This window comes from Cynocephalus volans, chromosome X, assembly GCF_027409185.1.
Source record: "Cynocephalus volans isolate mCynVol1 chromosome X, mCynVol1.pri, whole genome shotgun sequence".
NCBI lineage: Eukaryota > Metazoa > Chordata > Mammalia > Dermoptera > Cynocephalidae > Cynocephalus > Cynocephalus volans.
The window spans coordinates 114398495-114418564 of record NC_084478.1 but is presented as its reverse complement, the minus strand read 5'-3'; the positions used below and the strand labels follow the sequence as shown (position 1 = coordinate 114418564).

The window sequence follows — 20070 nt, the reverse complement described above, 5'->3', positions numbered from 1 at the left end:
AGGGGATATTTTAAAATATGCAACCTGTGTAAAGTGTAAAATAAATCTATTCAAAACTCTTAGATGCTGAAAAAGAGAGCACATTTTAGAACTGGTGACTACATATTAGAGCTCTTGTGTAAAAAAAAACTTTTTCTAAATGCTTTCAAATTTACTTTTCAATGAAAACTCCTTACAGAGGAAAAGGGAATCGATTATGTGGCAATGTTTTAAAATCAAAAGATTCTGTGGTAATTTAATTCAATCACAGGACTTCCATACACTTGTGCACATATAAATTACAGAAATCGATCCAATTATATGATATACAAACTCGAGCGTTATGTATAATAAAAACAATGAAGGACAGTTATATTTGTGTTGACAATGTAGTTCACAGTAAAGAATGCTGGGAAGCCAGCAGCAAGCCACCTGCCACCTGCCAGAAAACTACCCACTGCAGGGAGAGGAGCAAATGGGAACAAGGAGGTCAAGGGGTACAAATCAGGAATTGGGCCAATGAATACGTCTGGAGATCCAAAGTACAGCAGGACGACTATTGTTAATAATGTTGTGTTTGATTCTGAAACTTTACCAAGACAGTAGATTTTAGATTCTCTTAGCATACAAGGGTAGAAGGTGATGAAGATGGTCATTTGTTTGACTGTAGTAATCTCTTCACTATGTATATGTGTACGAGCCAGAGCCATCGTGTCGTACACTTTAACTATAAGGAAGAAAGAAATAAAAAAAGGAAGACTAATACACATTGGCAGCACGCCCCCTGACCCCTGCCCTCAAACTGCCACGGGCACACCTTCGGAGGGCTCCAGGATTTACGGGCCGACTGGGGTGGCTCTGAAAACAGCCTTCGGGGGCGATGCTCGGGGGCGGGAGGCAGCTCAGGTGCTCATGGGGAACCTGAGCTTGGCCTTGGTGACCTCGGACATGGCGTGCTTGGCGACTGTGCCAGCATTGTGCTAAGCACTTGACGGGGAGTACCTCAACTACTTTTCACCACATCCCCTTGAAGGAAACAGCGTAATCATCTCCATTTCTATGGATGAAGAAACTGAACCACAATAGATTGTCACTTGCCCGAGATCATACCGGTTGAAACTTCCCAAGGCAAGGTTCAAACATATTCCTATGCATTTGAGAGACGAAGGGCAAGATATTTTTCTCAGGTGTGAATATGCGATGGTTACATTCTAGGGCATTCCTAAAACTCACTTGCCTGTGCAGTTTCTTGAGAATTTTAAGTGATGACACTAAATGAGGTTTTTGACCCTTTGCAAAGATGAAGTCGTCGTGACATACGATTTGGCTGATTTTTGTCTTTGGATTAACTTGCAGCATATATATTATGGCTTTCCAGCTTTTTGCCATTTTCTGTTCTTTGCAATTAAGGACATGTCGGCCTATGTACACTGACAGGATACAGGTGTCAAAGCATGGACCAGGTATTTTCAAAAGATGTAGACATGCATAAGAAAATCCACTTAACTCCAGGCTTTTCTTTTTTCCCGTAAATGTAACTGCTACAAGAAGACCTTCGGATGGTTGGTTTTGCAAATAATAAATGGATTCAGGGCTCTGAAACCTCAATCCCGGATGCTTGGGAAAAAAACCTCCCTCTGCTTGGAAAGACAAGTGAACCTAGTCACTCACTACAAGATTAGGCCCATGTGATTTACTTGAGAAATGCAGGGCAAAACTACTTCCAGTGAGCAATCGTTCTTCCCGTCTTATTTCTGTAGGAGCGTTCACTTAGAAACTATGTGACTTCCCCTCCCACCACATACCTCTCACTTGCTCCCACTCAGTTTATCATTTACACTGCCCTGGGAGGAATCAATCCTTTAAAAAAAAAATGACGGTTACCAGGTGCAACTAAAAACTGGGAGTTTTCGTCCCATCCCCAGCTCACCTGACATGCTTTCCTTTAGGCATCTGAAATGGGCCTAATCTTGAGCTGGATTAGTGTGCTAATGCACACGTTACTGAGTCTGTCGTGGACGTACAGCATCTTTATCAAGCTGCAAATGGCAAACTGAAAGGAGAGCAAATGGGCTGGATGACAGAATCGGGATCCAGGGACCTGATAATGGCTAAACTTGTGTCCGTCCATCTAAAGTGCAACCGTTATGGGTCCCCATCTGTGTAACTTGGGTCCAAATGCTCTGAAAAGGTCAGCTGGAGAAGACTTGGACGTATGGGGGCAGGAAAACAACAGCTGACTTCAAATACTGGAGGATGGATTAACCACGCTGTATGGGTCTCCAGCATGCTCTCCTAGGATTATGGCATAGAAGTTACAGGCAGGCAGGGAAGCGTGTAAGCAGCATGTCAGTGTAAGGGACTGAGTGACTCTATTGGGCAATTGCTTCAGGCAGATGGTAAGGTAGTGATGACCAACATGGTGACCTCCAGGGCTCAAATCTTCTGGTTACCCTAAGCTCTGAGATTGTGTCACCTCAACCACACTTTACCTTAGTTGACCCACCTACTGTTTTGCTTGTGGAAATTTGTGCTAGAGCAGAGAAAACACCTTCCACTTTCTGTAACCCCAGTGAGTATTTAAGGATGTGAGCCCCTAGAAAGAGGGAGGTAAGATAATAGTTGAGGTTGCAAATAGGTATGGACGGTATAATCCCTTATGGTGGGAAGATACCTATAGTAATAGATCACAGAGGGGCCCAGCCCTTGTAGCCTCATTTAACCTTAATGACTTCCTAAAAAGTCTATCTCCAGGTAGAGTCGCATTGAGGGGTAGACCTTCAAAATATGAATTTGGTGTGGTGGGGGTGGGGGAACACCATACGGTCCACAGCACTTATGCTCACCATGAAACCAAAAATGCTTGCTTCAGGAGACAGTAAATTCTGTTCAGTAGAAGAACCAGATCAGAGGTTCAGTGTTACAGGTCATCAGTGGGCATCAGATATCTGAGTTGACGCTCAACTGAAGATGTGATGTGCTCAGTACAGTGCGTGTTAACAAGTGCCTCCCGCGCCCTTTCCATCCAACCCCAAGCTTAGGTGCCCCCTCCCATTCAGTCGGAAAACACTTTCCAGAAGGCAAGACAGCCCAGCTTGAATTTCAGTTCTTATTCAGCTTGAGTGGGTCACTTCAGACCCTGTGTTTGTCTTTCTTCACTCTGAGATAAGGGGCTTAGTCCACTGCTGAAGAGGTTTTCCTTCAACCGTTTTGTTTGGCGAAAAAGGGTACCCTTGTGTACTTTTCCTTCCTTAGAAGAAATGAAGTCGAGAGCCGCCAGATAATGACTGTATTTATTATTTCATTACTACATTGGAAATAAAAACAAACTGTGAGAAGTTGCAGAAGCATGCAACTTCATGAAGATAATGAAGCAATGGAGGCACCCATTGCAGAAGGTTAAACCTGGCTTATCCTGCTGGGGGTGAAAGGGCTACACACACAAGGGTCAACACTGGTGAGATTATTCGCAACATCTGCCATCTGGAATTTACACACCAACGGCAAGTTTGAAAGCACACTTCAGGAAACTTTGGTTCCACCTGACCTTTTAGCCAGGGAATAGAAATGAGAGGACAGCAGAAGATGCCTAAAATCGCTACAAACACAACGGTTTGCAAAAAACAAGCATAAAACCAAGGCTCTCGGGCAATGTTGAAATTTCCTCTTGGGAGGAGATCCCGTTTTACGATGTCTGAGCACACTGTTTCTCCTGCTGGATCGCTGAGGGGAGAAAAAAAAACGAAACAAAAAAAATATATATCACTAAGAGTATTTTCCTATGATTTAATTCAGTTTCTTACAAAACAGCTTTAGGTAAGTCATGGAAGGCTGCCATACATGCTTTTAATTGAGAATGCTAAGGCACTAACCACAAATGCTCACAGCGGGGTGCATGTGTGCACGTGTGTGCATGTTTACCACTCGAACATTCATTAGAATCTACTTCAATTGCAGTTTTTTTGGTTTTTGCTTTCATTCGAGAGGCAGATTTGTGTTGTTGACAGTTTTTCGATAGATTATTTGAGACCGAGGAGGAAGTGAAGCATTTTGCTCACGTTTATCTCTGACAATACCATTTGGAAGTTATACACTTTGAGATAATTTTCACTAATTTCGGAACTCTCAAATAACGCACACATGACAGAAAATGCCCCTCAGCTGTTGTGAATATGCTTGGAGTTTCTCCAGCTGTCTGTTACTCTGGAGGGCAAAACTGATCCCTTAAGTCTGGGAGCCTCAAGTGCACCCAAGATCGAAACTCGTTCTGCATCCCTATCTTGTCACCAGATTGGAGAAGGCCCAGACCGCAGAGCTGGCATGGTTCTTTAGGCATGAGATAATGGACTCAAATTTCTAGATGCAGAAAAATGCCAAATAACTAAAAGTAGACAGAAGTAAGGTTTTTCTAGTGCTAAGTCCAATGTTTAAGATTGGTTTCAATGTGTGTTTTAGTAATTTTCCAACAGGGAAGTGGTTTTTACTTCCCCATTACTACTAGGGCCTATCATGTGCGAACCATTTATATAATCCAAAGAAGGAGACAACTCTTTGATAGTTGTCATGGCTGCATAAAATAAAATGGTACTCTAATAATTACTTCCTCGATAGTAAAAATTACTAGAAGATAGGTTTATTCACTGAAGATACCAACTTTCACCATTGTCTGTCTCAGCTAGAAACCCTCCATGACTTACTTTCCTTTGAGGGAAGAGTATTTTTTTCCTCGGTATGAGTTTTCTTCAGTTTTGACTTGTCAAACTTCTCCACCTCCGACAAGTCTGGCTTATCACTCATCTTGACTAAAAGAAAGACCGAAAACAATTTCTTTTAAGAAACTTCCCTGGCAGAACTATCGTCAGACAAAGTAGTAACAGTCATAAATGTTCAAACGTAATAGTCATGTATATTTTACCTACTGATCTTCCACAGGAAAACACCAGCGCATCTTAGAAGAATTCTATTTTCATTACTTTGAAATTCACTTCAATACCCCTATTCTGATAAGCAGAAAATGCCCTTAGATCAGGATACACTAGAAACCAAGACGCTCTAGAAACCCGGAGCCAACATGTCCGACTCTTTTAAAATCACAGCAAAGGTACAATGGAGGTAAGAGAAGCACAGGAACAATTAGGGGTCGAAGAATATAATAAAAACTTGGTTCAACCAGTCAATGATTTTCTAATAGATGACAGCACTATCTAAGAATCTTCGCTGTCTGTTCAATTACCGGGGGGTGGGGGGGGTGGGGTGGCGACGGCATTTTTCTTGGAGGATGGGGAGCAGCACACAAAAAGGGGTGGCCAAAGTTGTACTAATTTCTTTCCATTTTAAATGCCCCCAAACAGTAGATTAAGGTGCTGCAATAAGAGAGGGGAGAGGATTTAATCCGGTCGTAACTGGTTACTCGTCTTATACTAGCCCCTTGTGGCAGCGGTTTGTAAACACTGTAAGAAGGGGCAGCTAATTAGGATCAGACTCACGACTTCAGCAGAATGGGATACGCTAAATACACAGAGTCTTATTTCACCACGTTTTCTCTGTCAAGGGCGAGGCAAGGAGACAAGGCTCAGAAGAGTCTTGCTGTGGACCTGATGAAATGCCTTGCGGCGGCCTCTGAACATTCTAGGTTCGTCCAGAACAAAGAATAAGAGACCCCAGAAACCGGAAGGCGGAGCTCTCCTGCTCATGTCTGTTCCCACCCTGGTGGGGCGAGACACGTCTAGCGACCAGAGTAGAACAGAGACGCCCCCAAGCGGCCAGTAGTTTCAAACACGTCCCCTCCATTCAGTTGACCTTACCCTATGACCCTCCCGTGCCAAGTGCTCAGAAGCCAACCTCAAAGCTGGGGAAACCGGGACAAACAAATAACAGGGCCGGGCGCACAGGCCACTTTGACAGGAGCATCTTGCTTTCATTGGAAAATAACTGTCATCCTGGTCGGGCGCCCAGCCGAAGGGCCACGGGAGGGGAGGGAGCGAGGGGCCAGGCCCAGAGGGCCCATTCCGGGCGAGCCCTCAACTCCGCTTCGTCCTCGAAGCCTCCGACCTGCACTTCTTCCGCGGACCGGCCGGCCGCTTTGGGGGTCCGCCCCTCGGGCCTTCCAGGGCCCGACCCCCGGGAGGGCTCGGCATCTCGCACAGGAGGCGCGCCGAGGGCAGACAGAGGCACGAGTCTCGCCCCGCGGCGCTGACGGGAAAAGCCAACCCCAATCCGGGCCCCTAGGGCTCCCGAAGGCGCGACAGCCCCGCCACGGAGTCCCTGCGTGCTCCCGTCCCCATCGTCCTCTGGCCCCAGCGGGACCGCACCACCTCACCTGAGGGCTTGAAGACGCCTGAAGGATGCCCCTGGGGTGGAGAGAGCTGCTCACTGCCTTCGTGGTGTGCGTTCCCGCGCAGAAACCCGCACTTACAAGGCCCGGAGCAGGCCCCGCCCGCCCCCGCCCCCACCCCTATCATTGGCCGAGGTGTCCGGGTGAAAGGACGAGTCGACACCAGTTGATGACCCACCGGAGAGGGCTCGTTTATTAGGCGGCACACAAACATATACATAGGGTTTTTAGGGAAAGCTGATTGGCTTAAGATACAGTCCCTACTTAGCATACCGCATGGGGCTTGGGGGGTGAGCTGATTGGTGTACGATTCGCGCCGGTAGGAAGGAGAATACGGAAGGAAAGGGCAACCAGCGCCATGATGGGGTGTGGCCGAGAAGGACTTATGTGATCAGGGTGTGATCCCTTGGGGCATTTGGGTTCTTACACCGGGCCTCATTTCCCAGCCCCTACCTCCGCTTTAGCCTTGCAGGCCCGTTCCCCCATGTCTTCCCTCTACTTAGGACCTCACCCCAGGAACAGGGGCTTCATGATGTCCTAGCCGACCTCACCTTCCCAGACCCCATCACGGCCCTCTCTGATTGGCTCAGGGACCGCGGGCTCACATTCCTTGCCTCTCCCACTGCTTTAGGCCCGAGGGTCCTTATTCCTTTCATCCCGAGTACACTCACTCCTCCAAGATAATAGGGGCCTCTACCAGAAGCAGGCACATTTTGCCCAGTTACCTTTGAAGGTCTGGAACTCTGAGATCCAAGCCAGATGAGCTGTAGTCAAGCTCACACAACTGTTTATAGCCATCGGACCCTAAGTAGGCCATGATGACCAAACAGTGGTATGGAAGCGTTGCTCAGCGCTGTCTGTTCTAATCCTTGCCCGGGTCATGGAGGAGGTGAGCGTGGGTGGTTCAGAGTCATTCACTCCCACAGCTGGACGTCTCTACGACAATGAGGCTCTCCTGGGCCAAAGCCACATTTTCAACTTTCTCAGCCACTGAACAAGAGAACAGTCAGTTGATAATAACCACAGGAGAATCTACTAAGGCTATCCGTCTTTATATCTCCAATCCCTAGCACTTTGTTTGGCCCACAAGTGACCCTCGATGTAGACATGTCCGTAGATTAAAGTAACATAATAAATGCGTGATTTAGAGTCAGAACTTAACCCTGATATCTGTGTATAGTCGATTTTCAGTACAGGTTCCAAGACCATTCAGTGGGGGAAAAGAATAATCCCTGTCACAAATGGTGCTGTGACAACTGGATATCCACATGCAAAAGAGTGAACTTGGACTTCTATCTCACACCATGTATAAAAATTCATTCAAAATGGATGACAGATCTAAGGGCTGACACTTAAAAACTCTTAGAAAAATCACATCAAGGTACACCTCCATGACCAGGCCCTGGCAAGCATCACTCTCCTGTCGCAGGAAGAGGCGGACAGCCTGAGTGAGGGCCAGCTCCTCCATGGCCGGTGGAAGAGCGCCTGCTGGAAGCGTGCTACCGCCAGCTGGCAACAGGCCACATAGACAGCCACTCCTGAGCGCAGCCCCGGGACACCTGCCACGGTCCTGTCGCCCTGGTGATACGCAGAGAGCGGCATCTGAGGCGGGGCCTGGCCTGACCACGCTGTTGCTAGGCTACAGCTTGCGTATCCCGGTAGCTAAGGGCGTCTCCCAGCCTCTCCCTCTGAACAAGGCCAAAACTAAACTCTTGACCCCCTGTGACCCCAGTTCCGCCTTTGGGGATTTCTGCATTGTTCCCACCCATCAATCACTCCTCTCTCTGGCAGTCAATGTCCCTGCCCCACTTGAGCCCTTGACTTGAGCTCCCATGCCACCTGAGGCTCCGTCCCCCTCCATAACATAACCCCTTTTGACATTCATCCTACCAGGAAACCTCAGTCTTGGCCTTGAGCTCCACCCCAATGAACACCATCGTTCCGGTGACTAGCTCAGGGTCCACGTGGCAGCCTCCTGTGCCCCCGCCCCAGACAGCACCTCCCACACGGGGACACCAACCCCCATTGTCACCACGAGAGTCTGCTCCCCTGTGCCCTCCCTGTTCCCTGACCCTCGCCACTCCCTGCCCGTCCGTCCAACATTGGGTGTCTCACACCCCACTCTGACACAAAATTTATAGAGCAAGCCTGTGGGTACTTTCAAACACTTTAATGACACAAGGCGCCGAAGGCACAAGACAGGCCAGGGCTATCCCGGCTGGCTGTGACGGAAGGGGCTGGCGCCGGGCTAGCAGGAGTAGACGGAGGATCGGTGGGCTGGTGAGGCCCCCTGGGTGCCAGGCGTCCACAGCTAGGCTGGGGCCACCTGGGAGATGGTTGTAGTCACGAAGAAGCCACTGAGCAGCGCGTTGCTGTGCACGGCCACGTCCAACAGCTCCAAGGTGATGCATCTCCTGCTGCTCCTCCGGGCCTCGTCGCTCGCCAGCTCCAAGACCTTGGCCGTCACGTACTCGACGATGGCACCTAGAAAGACCGGCGCACACGAACTCGGGCACTGGGCGTAGTGGCCCTCCCGCAGGAGGCGCTCCGGGTGGCTCACGGAGAATGTCAGCTCGGCTCGGTGGGCGCGAGAGCGGCGGCACGGCACCTATTGAGACCGGACGACCGTGGACGGCTCGTCCTCCTGCTCGGCATGCCGGGCCTTGGAGACGACCGATCAATCTGCGAGGTCTGGCTCGACTGGATGCCTCTCAAGATGTCGGTACTTGGCCCGTACTCCGTAACCTAGCTACCGCAACCCGGCCCCTCATTGGTCCGGAACAGGCTCGTGGCCGCGCACGCTGGTGACGTCACTGCCCTCCAGTTGACCCCGAGGGAGCGGGCCTGGGCCTACAAACGGCCGGCCAGGGCAGGTGCAAGGCACCCGCACGCTCTCGCCCCTGGGCCCTCCCTCTGTGGCAGCGCTCGCCTTCTGTAGGACCCGAGCATCGCAGGCAAGATAAAGAAAGAGGGGTGGGGGACGGGTACGACATGGTGTCAAGTACATTCGTGATGTCGTGGAACAATCACAACCGTCTGCTTCCAAAGCATTTTCACCACCCCGCCAAGAAACCCCTGTACCCGTTAAGCACTCACTCCCCATGCTCGTCGTCCCCCCACCCCCGAGCACACACATACACACGCTCCCAATAAATAGCTCTTGGCAACCACTTATCTGCTTTCTGTCGACAGAGGTTTCCCCCATGTGGAGCTCTCCCTCCCATGGAACCCAACGCATGGCCTTCTGTGTCTGGCGGCTTTCACATAGTGTAATGTTTTCCTCATGGTACATCTACGTGGTAGCGTGAATCGGTACTTGCTTCCTTCTTTTCACAGCTGAATAATAATCCATGGTATGGATGGACGACATTTAGTTTATCTATTTGTCCATTGATGGGCATTTGGGTTGTTTCCCCCTTTTGGCTATTGAGAATAGGGCACCTCTGAACGTTCATGTAGTTACCTTTGTTTGAACACCTGTTTCCATTTTCGAGAGACTACATCTAGTGCTATCCCTCCCTCTTCCAGGTCAGTGCTTCAGGGTCCATTAGCTGTCTCTTCGGTCCCTGCAGATCTTCCAGAGGCCCCACCCAGACCACAGGGCTGCTAAGAATGTCCCCACACACGTCTCCTTGTGTTCAGGCCACTAGGTAGTGTACCCAGCAATGGAACTGCTGCTGTCAGCAGTGTGTGCATCCTGCGCATTAATTAGTATTGCCAGATTGCTCTCCAAGATGGTCAGACCAATTTGTCCTCCTAATACCAGAGTGTGAGTCCCCACTAGTCACCAACATTTGATGCGGTCTGACCTTTTTAATTCTCACTGGTCCGACGGTGTGAAATAGTATGTCACTGTGGTTGTAGTAGGCATTTTCCAGGAGACTTGAGCGAGGTGGCACCTCTTCAATCGTGCTTCTTGTTGTTCTTTGTGATCGTTTGTGCTTGGTCTTCCGTAAAATGCCTGATCAAGGCTTCCTTCTTTTTAATCTTTTTAATCAGCACGTGGGCCATAAAATCCTCTCTCAGTAGCACTCACGCATGCCCCACAAATTTTATTCTCACGCATCAATAAATATTTTTCAGTCCCTGTAATGATTTGTCCTTTGGCCCATTATTTCTTTAGAGTGATTTGTGTCATCCCAAACATTTGGTTTTGACAACATGGTTTGTCATTGATTCTTAAATGTACTGTAGTCAGAGAATGTGATATGTATTTGATACTTCTGGAATCTTGCTTGATGGCCGAGTACATGTTCTATGTGCATAAATATACATCAGGTGGATAAAACACATTCTCTAATTTCCGGGTTCATATTATCGCATTACTCCATTTCGTCAAGCAAGCTTGGTAGGTGCTTTATTTCTAAGTCCTTGTTACGTTTCGGCCACTTGCTTACAGGTGGCTGCAAATGTCTATATTTGGTGGTGACCTTCGCTACTCCTTATTGTCATTCAGTCAAGTGTTGACTTAAATAGTTTGAAGCTACCCTACCCAGTATAGGTCATCTTAAATTTATAATACCTCCCACATGAATTGAACATTTTATCCCAGGGGGACTATCTTTATCCTCAAGAAATCTCCGTTGACTTCAAGTCTATTTTTGCAATATGATATAGCTATGACAGCTTTCTTCATCAAAGACCTGACTTAACGCTTATTCCACCATTAAAAAAAAAATTGGTGGGTTATTTTCTCTTCTTAATATTTTTTCTAGCTACGTTGGTACTCGTAATGTGTTATTTAAGCAGTAAAGGCACTTCCCGTAGCTTGTCTACGTAGTAAACCACACCACTGGATCCTAGATGTTCACTCAGTAAGTGCCCGTTTTCCTCACGTCCCTCCTGAAGTGAGTAATCAGATGCACTTGATTCCACTTAGGATCTTGAACCTCAAACCCCACTTTTCTTCTCTCTTTCTCAAATTTCATTAATATCGCTAGAGTGAGCAGGACCAAAGCCATGTTGGGACCTAAAACCACATGGGCTGTAAAAGAATGTAAAAGGACACAGTTTTTCCTTGGTAAGCATTTATTGGGGTTCCCTCCTTTCCCACAGTTATGTGATCTGTTGAACCGTGGTTATGGGGCAAGATGACAGTATTTACGTGGATGTAAAGTTGTTTTCCAGTCGGCCTGTGGCTGCAGACTTGCACGTACTTTTCAGACCCTGGGAAACCAAGGAAGACATCAGTAAAGCTATGGTGATTCCACTCTTCCAGCAGGACTCTGAGAAAACAGCAATGGCAAGAGGAGAATCCAGACAGAGTCTTGTTGAGAACAGGGACACAGGTCTGGGGGATGAGGCCATCATCTCCTTGATCCCATAGATGGAGGCCGCTTTCTCCATTCTAGATGCCTAGTGCCACCTCTTCTGTAACAAACCAGGCTGGGGAAGAGGTCCCCACTGCCCAGGGCTGAGAGTTTCATGCTGCTATCCCAGAGGGTCCACAGGGCAGAGCAATGATTAAAGAGGACTGTTTTCAATCCCTTAAATCTAATGGAATTAGCCCTATTATGGTGCAAACCTGCTTAGGGCCCATAAACTCTAGTTTTCTTCTGATTTCTCACATTTGGAATGGTAATGTCTATTCTATGCCTGTCCCGCTACTGTTTTTGGAAACTGGTAATTTGCTGTCTGTTTTCGCAGGTTCAGGGATAAGGATAAATTCTGCCTCAGCATCAGTCACAACTGGAGTCTCACCTGTAGCAGATATATAAGATTTGTAGATGAGATTTTGGACTTAAAGTTGAACTGCAATGGGTTAAGATTTGGGGGCTGTAGGGAAGGTGTGAATGTATTTTTCATGGAAGTACATTAATTTTTTGGAGGGGCAGAAAGCTTAATATTCTTTATTGAATTGTACCCTCTCAAAATTCTTGTGTTGACCTTGTGACCCCCCAGTACTTCAGGAGTTGACCCTATTTTGGAGATAGTCTCTATAGAGGTAACTGTGTTTAAAATGAAGTCGTGAGGGTCGGTCCTAACCCAATATGACTGGTGTGCTTATGAAGAGGGGCTATTTGGCATCCAGAACTGTGAGATGATAAATATATATTTTTTAAGTCACCGAGACTCTCGAATTTATTTACGACAGCTTTAGAAACTAATATAATATCTGTAAATCAACATGATTAAAAGCATAAAACCATTCAAACAAAACAACAAACAGCAGTCAAGGACTCAGACCTATTTAATGACACAATTCCCCTCAACTGCAAGTCCAAACATTTCAGGAGGCTTCTAATTGGTTCAGCCTGGGACACCTCATCCAACAGGTCCCTCCCATCATCCCCATTGCACATAGACGCAAAACATGATGTTTTACCTTTCTAAAAAAAAAAAATGTATATATATTTCCACACACATTATATTGCCTGGCAATGAACAGAATTGGTAAAATCTGAATGAATTAAACTAGTAACTTCAGTTTCTAAAGAAGGTGGTTTAGATATTGTTTCTTGACATTTTTGACTCAGTTATTTCTCTCCTGTGTTTCAGTCCTCAAACATATATCCACAGTCACACACACACACACACACACACACACACACACACATACATAGTATTTATACACACACACACAAACACACATATACACATACACATATACATATGTGTCTGTATACATGTAAAAATGAATATATATGTGTGTACATACAAATATATACATATACATATATATATATATATATATATTTATATTTATATATACATTTGTTTTTTTTTAAATTTCTGGCCGGTGCTGGAATCCTCAAACTCATGGAGAATAAATAACGAACTGTAAGCATCCATATGGGGAACATAGTAGGAGCAGGACAAACATCCTGCATCAAACGTTTTTCGGCATTCTCAGTATTATGGAGTACATACAGAAACACAAAGGAGGACCCAACCGATCACAGAAATAACTAAGGAGAAAATTTCAAGAAGCAATACCTATCCCTAGGCTTTCTAGAAACTGAAGTTACTATTTTAACTCGTTCAGTTTTATCCAGTTATGTTCCTCTCCAGTCTATAATCTTTGGGTTTAGAAAGCACAAACCTTCATGACTTGCATTTATGCATAATAGGGATGATGGAAGGTCCAATCAGAGCAGCTCAAGCCCCAGTCTGTTCTCAGTCAGGCAATGAGGAACCTGTAGCCACAGAGTCATAGCCACCGGCTCACCATGGAACCGGGTTTCCCAAGAGAGCCAATCAAAATTTTCCTGGACTCTTCAGCCTTGGAGTTGAGGTGGAAGCAGCTCCTGATGGAATGGGTGTGATTCTTTGCCTGAGGGCTCATTTACTGTGAATTGTACTGTATGGTTGTTTATTGTCTTTTCTTTCTTTCTTTCTTTCTTTCTTTCTTTCTTTCTTTCTTTCTTTCTTTCTTTCTTTCTTTCTTTCTTTCTTTCTTTCTTTCTTTCTTTCTTTCTTTCTTTCTTTCTTTTCTTTCATTCTTTCTGTGACAAGTTCCTTGATGACCTCTATTTCTCTAATTCTTCTTCATTCTGTACTGGTTCCGTATTTGGGGTTCATTTTTCCACAAATACATTTAAGGAATAAATTTTCTCGAACTGTCCGATTTTTGAAAAGCACGTGATTTTAAACTATTTCTTGACTGTCTCTTACCTTTTGGGTGACTTACTGCAAAATTAGACCAATACCTTTTCTCTCTTTTAATCAAGGGCCGTTCTATGTATTCAGCAATGCTAGAATGTAGGGTACTTTTTCGGATCTAAGTATCATTAGGAGTGTGACTACAAACCTGGTAAATGCTGAATTTTCTTATGTAGGTCTAGATACCCCAGTTGTGTTTGATTTCACTCTTTACAAACGGTAGTTTTTTACTCCGTTATCCTGATTCATTGAGGGTTTCGATCAGAACCGGAGGCGGGAGGTGGACCGACACATCTCCACGTCCATGAGCCCTCTGCTGGCCGTGTCACAGCCTTCCTGTGTGGGTTCTCTTGCTGTGAATTTCTGTATGGGACCAGACAGGCAGCTTGCAGGGCTCCAGACGCTCACTGTGATTGGTGGAGGGACCGCCAGCAGGAGGACCGTGCAGTCCCAGCGCACTCCGCTAGGCTCACTCACGCGCTCCCTGTGTGCCCTGACACCCAGTCAGAAGTCGAGGTCACGCATGACGTGAGGCAAGGCAGCGACTATAAAAAGGGCTCCCCGCCTGGCAGCAGCGCCATCGTCGGTGCCTCCTAGCTCTTGGGGGTTGCCTGAGGGATGGCGGAGCCTGCCTCTGCCCCGTCTCCGGAGGAAGGTGTCAGCACCCAGGCGCCTGAGAAGGGCGCTCCGACGGCCCTGAAACAGAAGAAGCCCAGGCGCCATCGCCGCCGCAGCCGCCGTCACACCCGCTGCCGCCGCGGCCGCCGCGGCGAGGACAGTTTCGCCACCTATTTCCCCAGGGTTCTGAAGCTGGTCCACGACGGCCTCAGCCTGTCCCAGCAGGCCGTGAACGTCATGGACTCGTGCATTAGCGACCTCTTCGAGCGCCTCGCCGAAGAGGCCGGCCGCCTGGCCCGTTACAACCAGCGCTGCACCCTCACCTCACAGGACATCCAGGCCGCCGTGCACCTGCTGCTGACCGGGGAGCTCCGCAAGCATGCCGTGACCGAGGGCACCAGGGCTGTGCTCAGGTTCACCATGAGCACATGAGCCGCCTCCTGCCCCCGGGCACGGCCCCCCAAAGGCTCTTTTCAGAGCCGCCTCAGATGACCCGAAAGACCTGTAACCACTTAATTTATCGTGCTATTTGTGGCTTCCTCAAAATCCGAGTAAATTTTCTGTTCTTCTGTTGCTTTTTGTTCTGTGTGGCCTAAAATAATTTTCTAGAGTTTTCCGTGAGTACTGATCTCCTACATATCCTCTAAGGAAAAGTGATTTTAAGAAATCAACACGATTAGGAAATGATGACTGCGCTATGGGTGTTTGTGGTTTCCGTTTGGAAATTCAGAAATCAAGTAGAAACATCAGCAAAGCACCAAAATGACGTTGGGAATTGTAGACAGGGAACAAAATGGGACTGACACAGATGAAATGTCTGTGGGACAAGGGACGACTGGGTTTGAGGACTAGAAGGGAACAGAACGCATGACTACTTTCTTCAGTAGTTGATGGACGAAAATGTGGCACCTCCTGGTGCGGTTTGCAGAGAAAACCAACTGAAGGGAAGAGTCAGCGCTTACGTAATTGACAAACTGTTGATATTCATTACATATAGAAATTATAATTTTGCTATGTTGGATTAAATAAAATATATTATTAAAACTTTAAAATAAATAACACATCCTAAGCATCTATATGCAGAATAGAGTATTAACAGGACGATAACACTCCAGTCAACCTTTTTTTCCGCATTAACTTTATTACTTAGCCCATTAGAAACACACGTGAGGAAACAAAACACAGCATAGAAAAAATTAAATCCAAGAGTTCCACAACAGTACTTATTCCTAGGCTTTCTAGAAACTGAAGTCACTACTTTACTAGTAACTAGCAACTAGTTCCTAGCAGCTAGTTACTACGAACTGGTGACTAGCGCTCCTGGACGTCAAGGGACCTGGCTGCCCATCCCCTACATCCAGTCCTTATTTAAAACCCTCAATGAATCTGGAACAAAAAGTGGAAAAGCCCAGGTTTTCATAGTGAAAACTAACCGATAGGGGATATTTTAAAATATGCAACCTGTGTAAAGTGTAAAATAAATCTATTCAAAACTCTTAGATGCTGAAAAGGAGAGCACATTTTAGAACTGGTGACTACATATTAGAGCTCCTGTGTAAAAAAAAACTTTTTCTAAATGCTTTCAAATTTACTTTTCAATGAAAACTCCTAACAGAGGAAAAGGGAATCGATTATGTGGCAATGTTTTAAAATCAAAAGATTCTGTGGTAATTTAATTCAATCACAGGACTTCCATACACTTGTGCACATATAAATTACAGAAATCGATCCAATTATATGATATACAAACTCGAGCGTTATGTATAATAAAAACAATGAAGGACAGTTATATTAGTGTTGACAATGTAGTTCACAGTAAAGAATGCTGGGAAGCCAGCAGCAAGCCACCTGCCACCTGCCAGAAAACTACCCACTGCAGGGAGAGGAGCAAATGGGAACAAGGAGGTCAAGGGGTACAAATCAGGAATTGGGCCAATGAATACGTCTGGAGATCCAAAGTACAGCAGGACGACTATTGTTAATAATGTTGTGTTTGATTCTGAAACTTTACCAAGACAGTAGATTTTAGATTCTCTTAGCATACAAGGGTAGAAGGTGATGAAGATGGTCATTTGTTTGACTGTAGTAATCTCTTCACTATGTATATGCGTACGAGCCAGAGCCATCGTGTCGTACACTTTAACTATAAGGAAGAAAGAAATAAAAAAAGGAAGACTAATACACATTGGCAGCACGCCCCCTGACCCCTGCCCTCAAACTGCCACGGGCACACCTTCGGAGGGCTCCAGGATTTACGGGCCGACTGGGGTGGCTCTGAAAACAGCCTTCGGGGGCGATGCTCGGGGGCGGGAGGCAGCTCAGGTGCTCATGGGGAACCTGAGCTTGGCCTTGGTGACCTCGGACATGGCGTGCTTGGCGACTGTGCCAGCATTGTGCTAAGCACTTGACGGGGAGTACCTCAACTACTTTTCACCACATCCCCTTGAAGGAAACAGTGTTATCATCTCCATTTCTATGGATGAAGAAACTGAACCACAATAGATTGTCACTTGCCCGAGATCATACCGGTTGAAACTTCCCAAGGCAAGGTTCAAACATATTCCTATGCATTTGAGAGACGAAGGGCAAGATATTTTTCTCAGGTGTGAATATGCGATGGTTACATTCTAGGGCATTCCTAAAACTCACTTGCCTGTGCAGTTTCTTGAGAATTTTAAGTGATGACACTAAATGAGGTTTTTGACCCTTTGCAAAGATGAAGTCGTCGTGACATACGATTTGGCTGATTTTTTCTTTGGATTAACTTGCAGCATATATATTATGGCTTTCCAGCTTTTTGCCATTTTCTGTTCTTTGCAATTAAGGACATGTCGGCCTATGTACACTGACAGGATACAGGTGTCAAAGCATGGACCAGGTATTTTCAAAAGATGTAGACATGCATAAGAAAATCCACTTAACTCCAGGCTTTTCTTTTTTCCCGTAAATGTAACTGCTACAAGAAGACCTTCGGATGGTTGGTTTTGCAAATAATAAATGGATTCAGGGCTCTGAAACCTCAATCCCGGATGCTTGGGAAAAAAACCTCCCTCTGCTTGGAAAGACAAGTGAACCTAGTCACTCACTACAAGATTAGGCCCATGTGATTTACTTGAGAAATGCAGGGCAAAACTACTTCCAGTGAGCAATCGTTCTTCCCGTCTTATTTCTGTAGGAGCGTTCACTTAGAAACTATGTGACTTCCCCTCCCACCACATACCTCTCACTTGCTCCCACTCAGTTTATCATTTACACTGCCCTGGGAGGAATCAATCCTTTAAAAAAAAAATGACGGTTACCAGGTGCAACTAAAAACTGGGAGTTTTCGTCCCATCCCCAGCTCACCTGACATGCTTTCCTTTAGGCATCTGAAATGGGCCTAATCTTGAGCTGGATTAGTGTGCTAATGCACACGTTACTGAGTCTGTCGTGGACGTACAGCATCTTTATCAAGCTGCAAATGGCAAACTGAAAGGAGAGCAAATGGGCTGGATGACAGAATCGGGATCCAGGGACCTGATAATGGCTAAACTTGTGTCCGTCCATCTAAAGTGCAACCGTTATGGGTCCCCATCTGTGTAACTTGGGTCCAAATGCTCTGAAAAGGTCAGCTGGAGAAGACTTGGACGTATGGGGGCAGGAAAACAACAGCTGACTTCAAATACTGGAGGATGGATTAACCACGCTGTATGGGTCTCCAGCATGCTCTCCTAGGATTATGGCATAGAAGTTACAGGCAGGCAGGGAAGCATGTAAGCAGCATGTCAGTGTAAGGGACTGAGTGACTCTATTGGGCAATTGCTTCAGGCAGATGGTAAGGTAGTGATGACCAACATGGTGACCTCCAGGGCTCAAATCTTCTGGTTACCCTAAGCTCTGAGATTGTGTCACCTCAACCACACTTTACCTTAGTTGACCCACCTACTGTTTTGCTTGTGGAAATTTGTGCTAGAGCAGAGAAAACACCTTCCACTTTCTGTAACCCCAGTGAGTATTTAAGGATGTGAGCCCCTAGAAAGAGGGAGGTAAGATAATAGTTGAGGTTGCAAATAGGTATGGACGGTATAATCCCTTATGGTGGGAAGATACCTATAGTAATAGATCACAGAGGGGCCCAGCCCTTGTAGCCTCATTTAACCTTAATGACTTCCTAAAAAGTCTATCTCCAGGTAGAGTCGCATTGAGGGGTAGACCTTCAAAATATGAATTTGGTGTGGTGGGGGTGGGGGAACACCATACGGTCCACAGCACTTATGCTCACCATGAAACCAAAAATGCTTGCTTCAGGAGACAGTAAATTCTGTTCAGTAGAAGAACCAGATCAGAGGTTTAGTGTTACAGGTCATCAGTGGGCATCAGATATCTGAGTTGACGCTCAACTGAAGATGTGATGTGCTCAGTACAGTGCGTGTTAACAAGTGCCTCCCGCGCCCTTTCCATCCAACCCCAAGCTTAGGTGCCCCCTCCCATTCAGTTGGAAAACACTTTCCAGAAGGCAAGACAGCCCAGCTTGAATTTCAGTTCTTATTCAGCTTGAGTGGGTCACTTCAGACCCTGTGTTTGTCTTTCTTCACTCTGAGATAAGGGGCTTAGTCCACTGCTGAAGAGGTTTTCCTTCAACCGTTTTGTTTGGCGAAAAAGGGTACCCTTGTGTACTTTTCCTTCCTTAGAAGAAATGAAGTCGAGAGCCGCCAGATAATGACTGTATTTATTATTTCATTACTACATTGGAAATAAAAACAAACTGTGAGAAGTTGCAGAAGCATGCAACTTCATGAAGATAATGAAGCAATGGAGGCACCCATTGCAGAAGGTTAAACCTGGCTTATCCTGCTGGGGGTGAAAGGGCTACACACACAAGGGTCAACACTGGTGAGATTATTCGCAACATCTGCCATCTGGAATTTACACACCAACGGCAAGTTTGAAAGCACACTTCAGGAAACTTTGGTTCCACCTGACCTTTTAGCCAGGGAATAGAAATGAGAGGACAGCAGAAGATGCCTAAAATCGCTACAAACACAACGGTTTGCAAAAAACAAGCATAAAACCAAGGCTCTCGGGCAATGTTGAAATTTCCTCTTGGGAGGAGATCCCGTTTTACGATGTCTGAGCACACTGTTTCTCCTGCTGGATCGCTGAGGGGAAAAAAAAAACAAAACAAAAAAAATATATATCACTAAGAGTATTTTCCTAAGATTTAATTCAGTTTCTTACAAAACAGCTTTAGGTAAGTCATGGAAGGCTGCCATACATGCTTTTAATTGAGAATGCTAAGGCACTAACCACAAATGCTCACAGCGGGGTGCATGTGTGCACGTGTGTGCATGTTTACCACTCGAACATTCATTAGAATCTACTTCAATTGCAGTTTTTTTGGTTTTTGCTTTCATTCGAGAGGCAGATTTGTGTTGTTGACAGTTTTTCGATAGATTATTTGAGACCGAGGAGGAAGTGAAGCATTTTGCTCACGTTTATCTCTGACGATACCATTTGGAAGTTATACACTTTGAGATAATTTTCACTAATTTCGGAAC

General features: G+C 46.1%; 2 protein-coding genes across 2 annotated transcripts; one reads left to right on the top strand and one right to left on the bottom strand.

The window, feature by feature from the left end:
* Positions 1–8624: 8624 nt before the first annotated feature.
* LOC134368267 (histone H2A-Bbd type 2/3-like) lies at positions 8625–9084 on the bottom strand. Its single transcript, XM_063084816.1, has 2 exons — positions 9040–9084; positions 8625–8921 (listed from the first exon to the last, which is right to left on the bottom strand). The coding sequence occupies exons 1-2, from the start codon at positions 9082–9084 to the stop codon at positions 8625–8627; spliced, it is 342 nt and encodes a 113-aa protein (XP_062940886.1).
* Positions 9085–14533: 5449 nt separating this feature from the next.
* Positions 14534–14965, top strand: LOC134368266 (histone H2B-like). The gene has a single exon (XM_063084815.1). It carries the CDS (start codon positions 14534–14536, stop codon positions 14963–14965), a length of 432 nt encoding a protein of 143 aa, XP_062940885.1.
* The last annotated feature ends 5105 nt before the right edge of the window (positions 14966–20070 follow it).

Excerpts from the sequence above, each read along its gene's own strand:
- LOC134368267 (XM_063084816.1), bottom strand. The coding sequence starts at position 9,084 with ATGAGGGGCCGGGTTGCGGTAGCTAGGTTACGGAGTACGGGCCAA. Across the intron at positions 8,922-9,039 it reads GGTTACGGAGTACGGGCCAA|GTGCCGTGCCGCCGCTCTCG; the intron begins GTACCGACATCT and ends CGGTCTCAATAG.
- LOC134368266 (XM_063084815.1), top strand. The coding sequence starts at position 14,534 with ATGGCGGAGCCTGCCTCTGCCCCGTCTCCGGAGGAAGGTGTCAGCACC.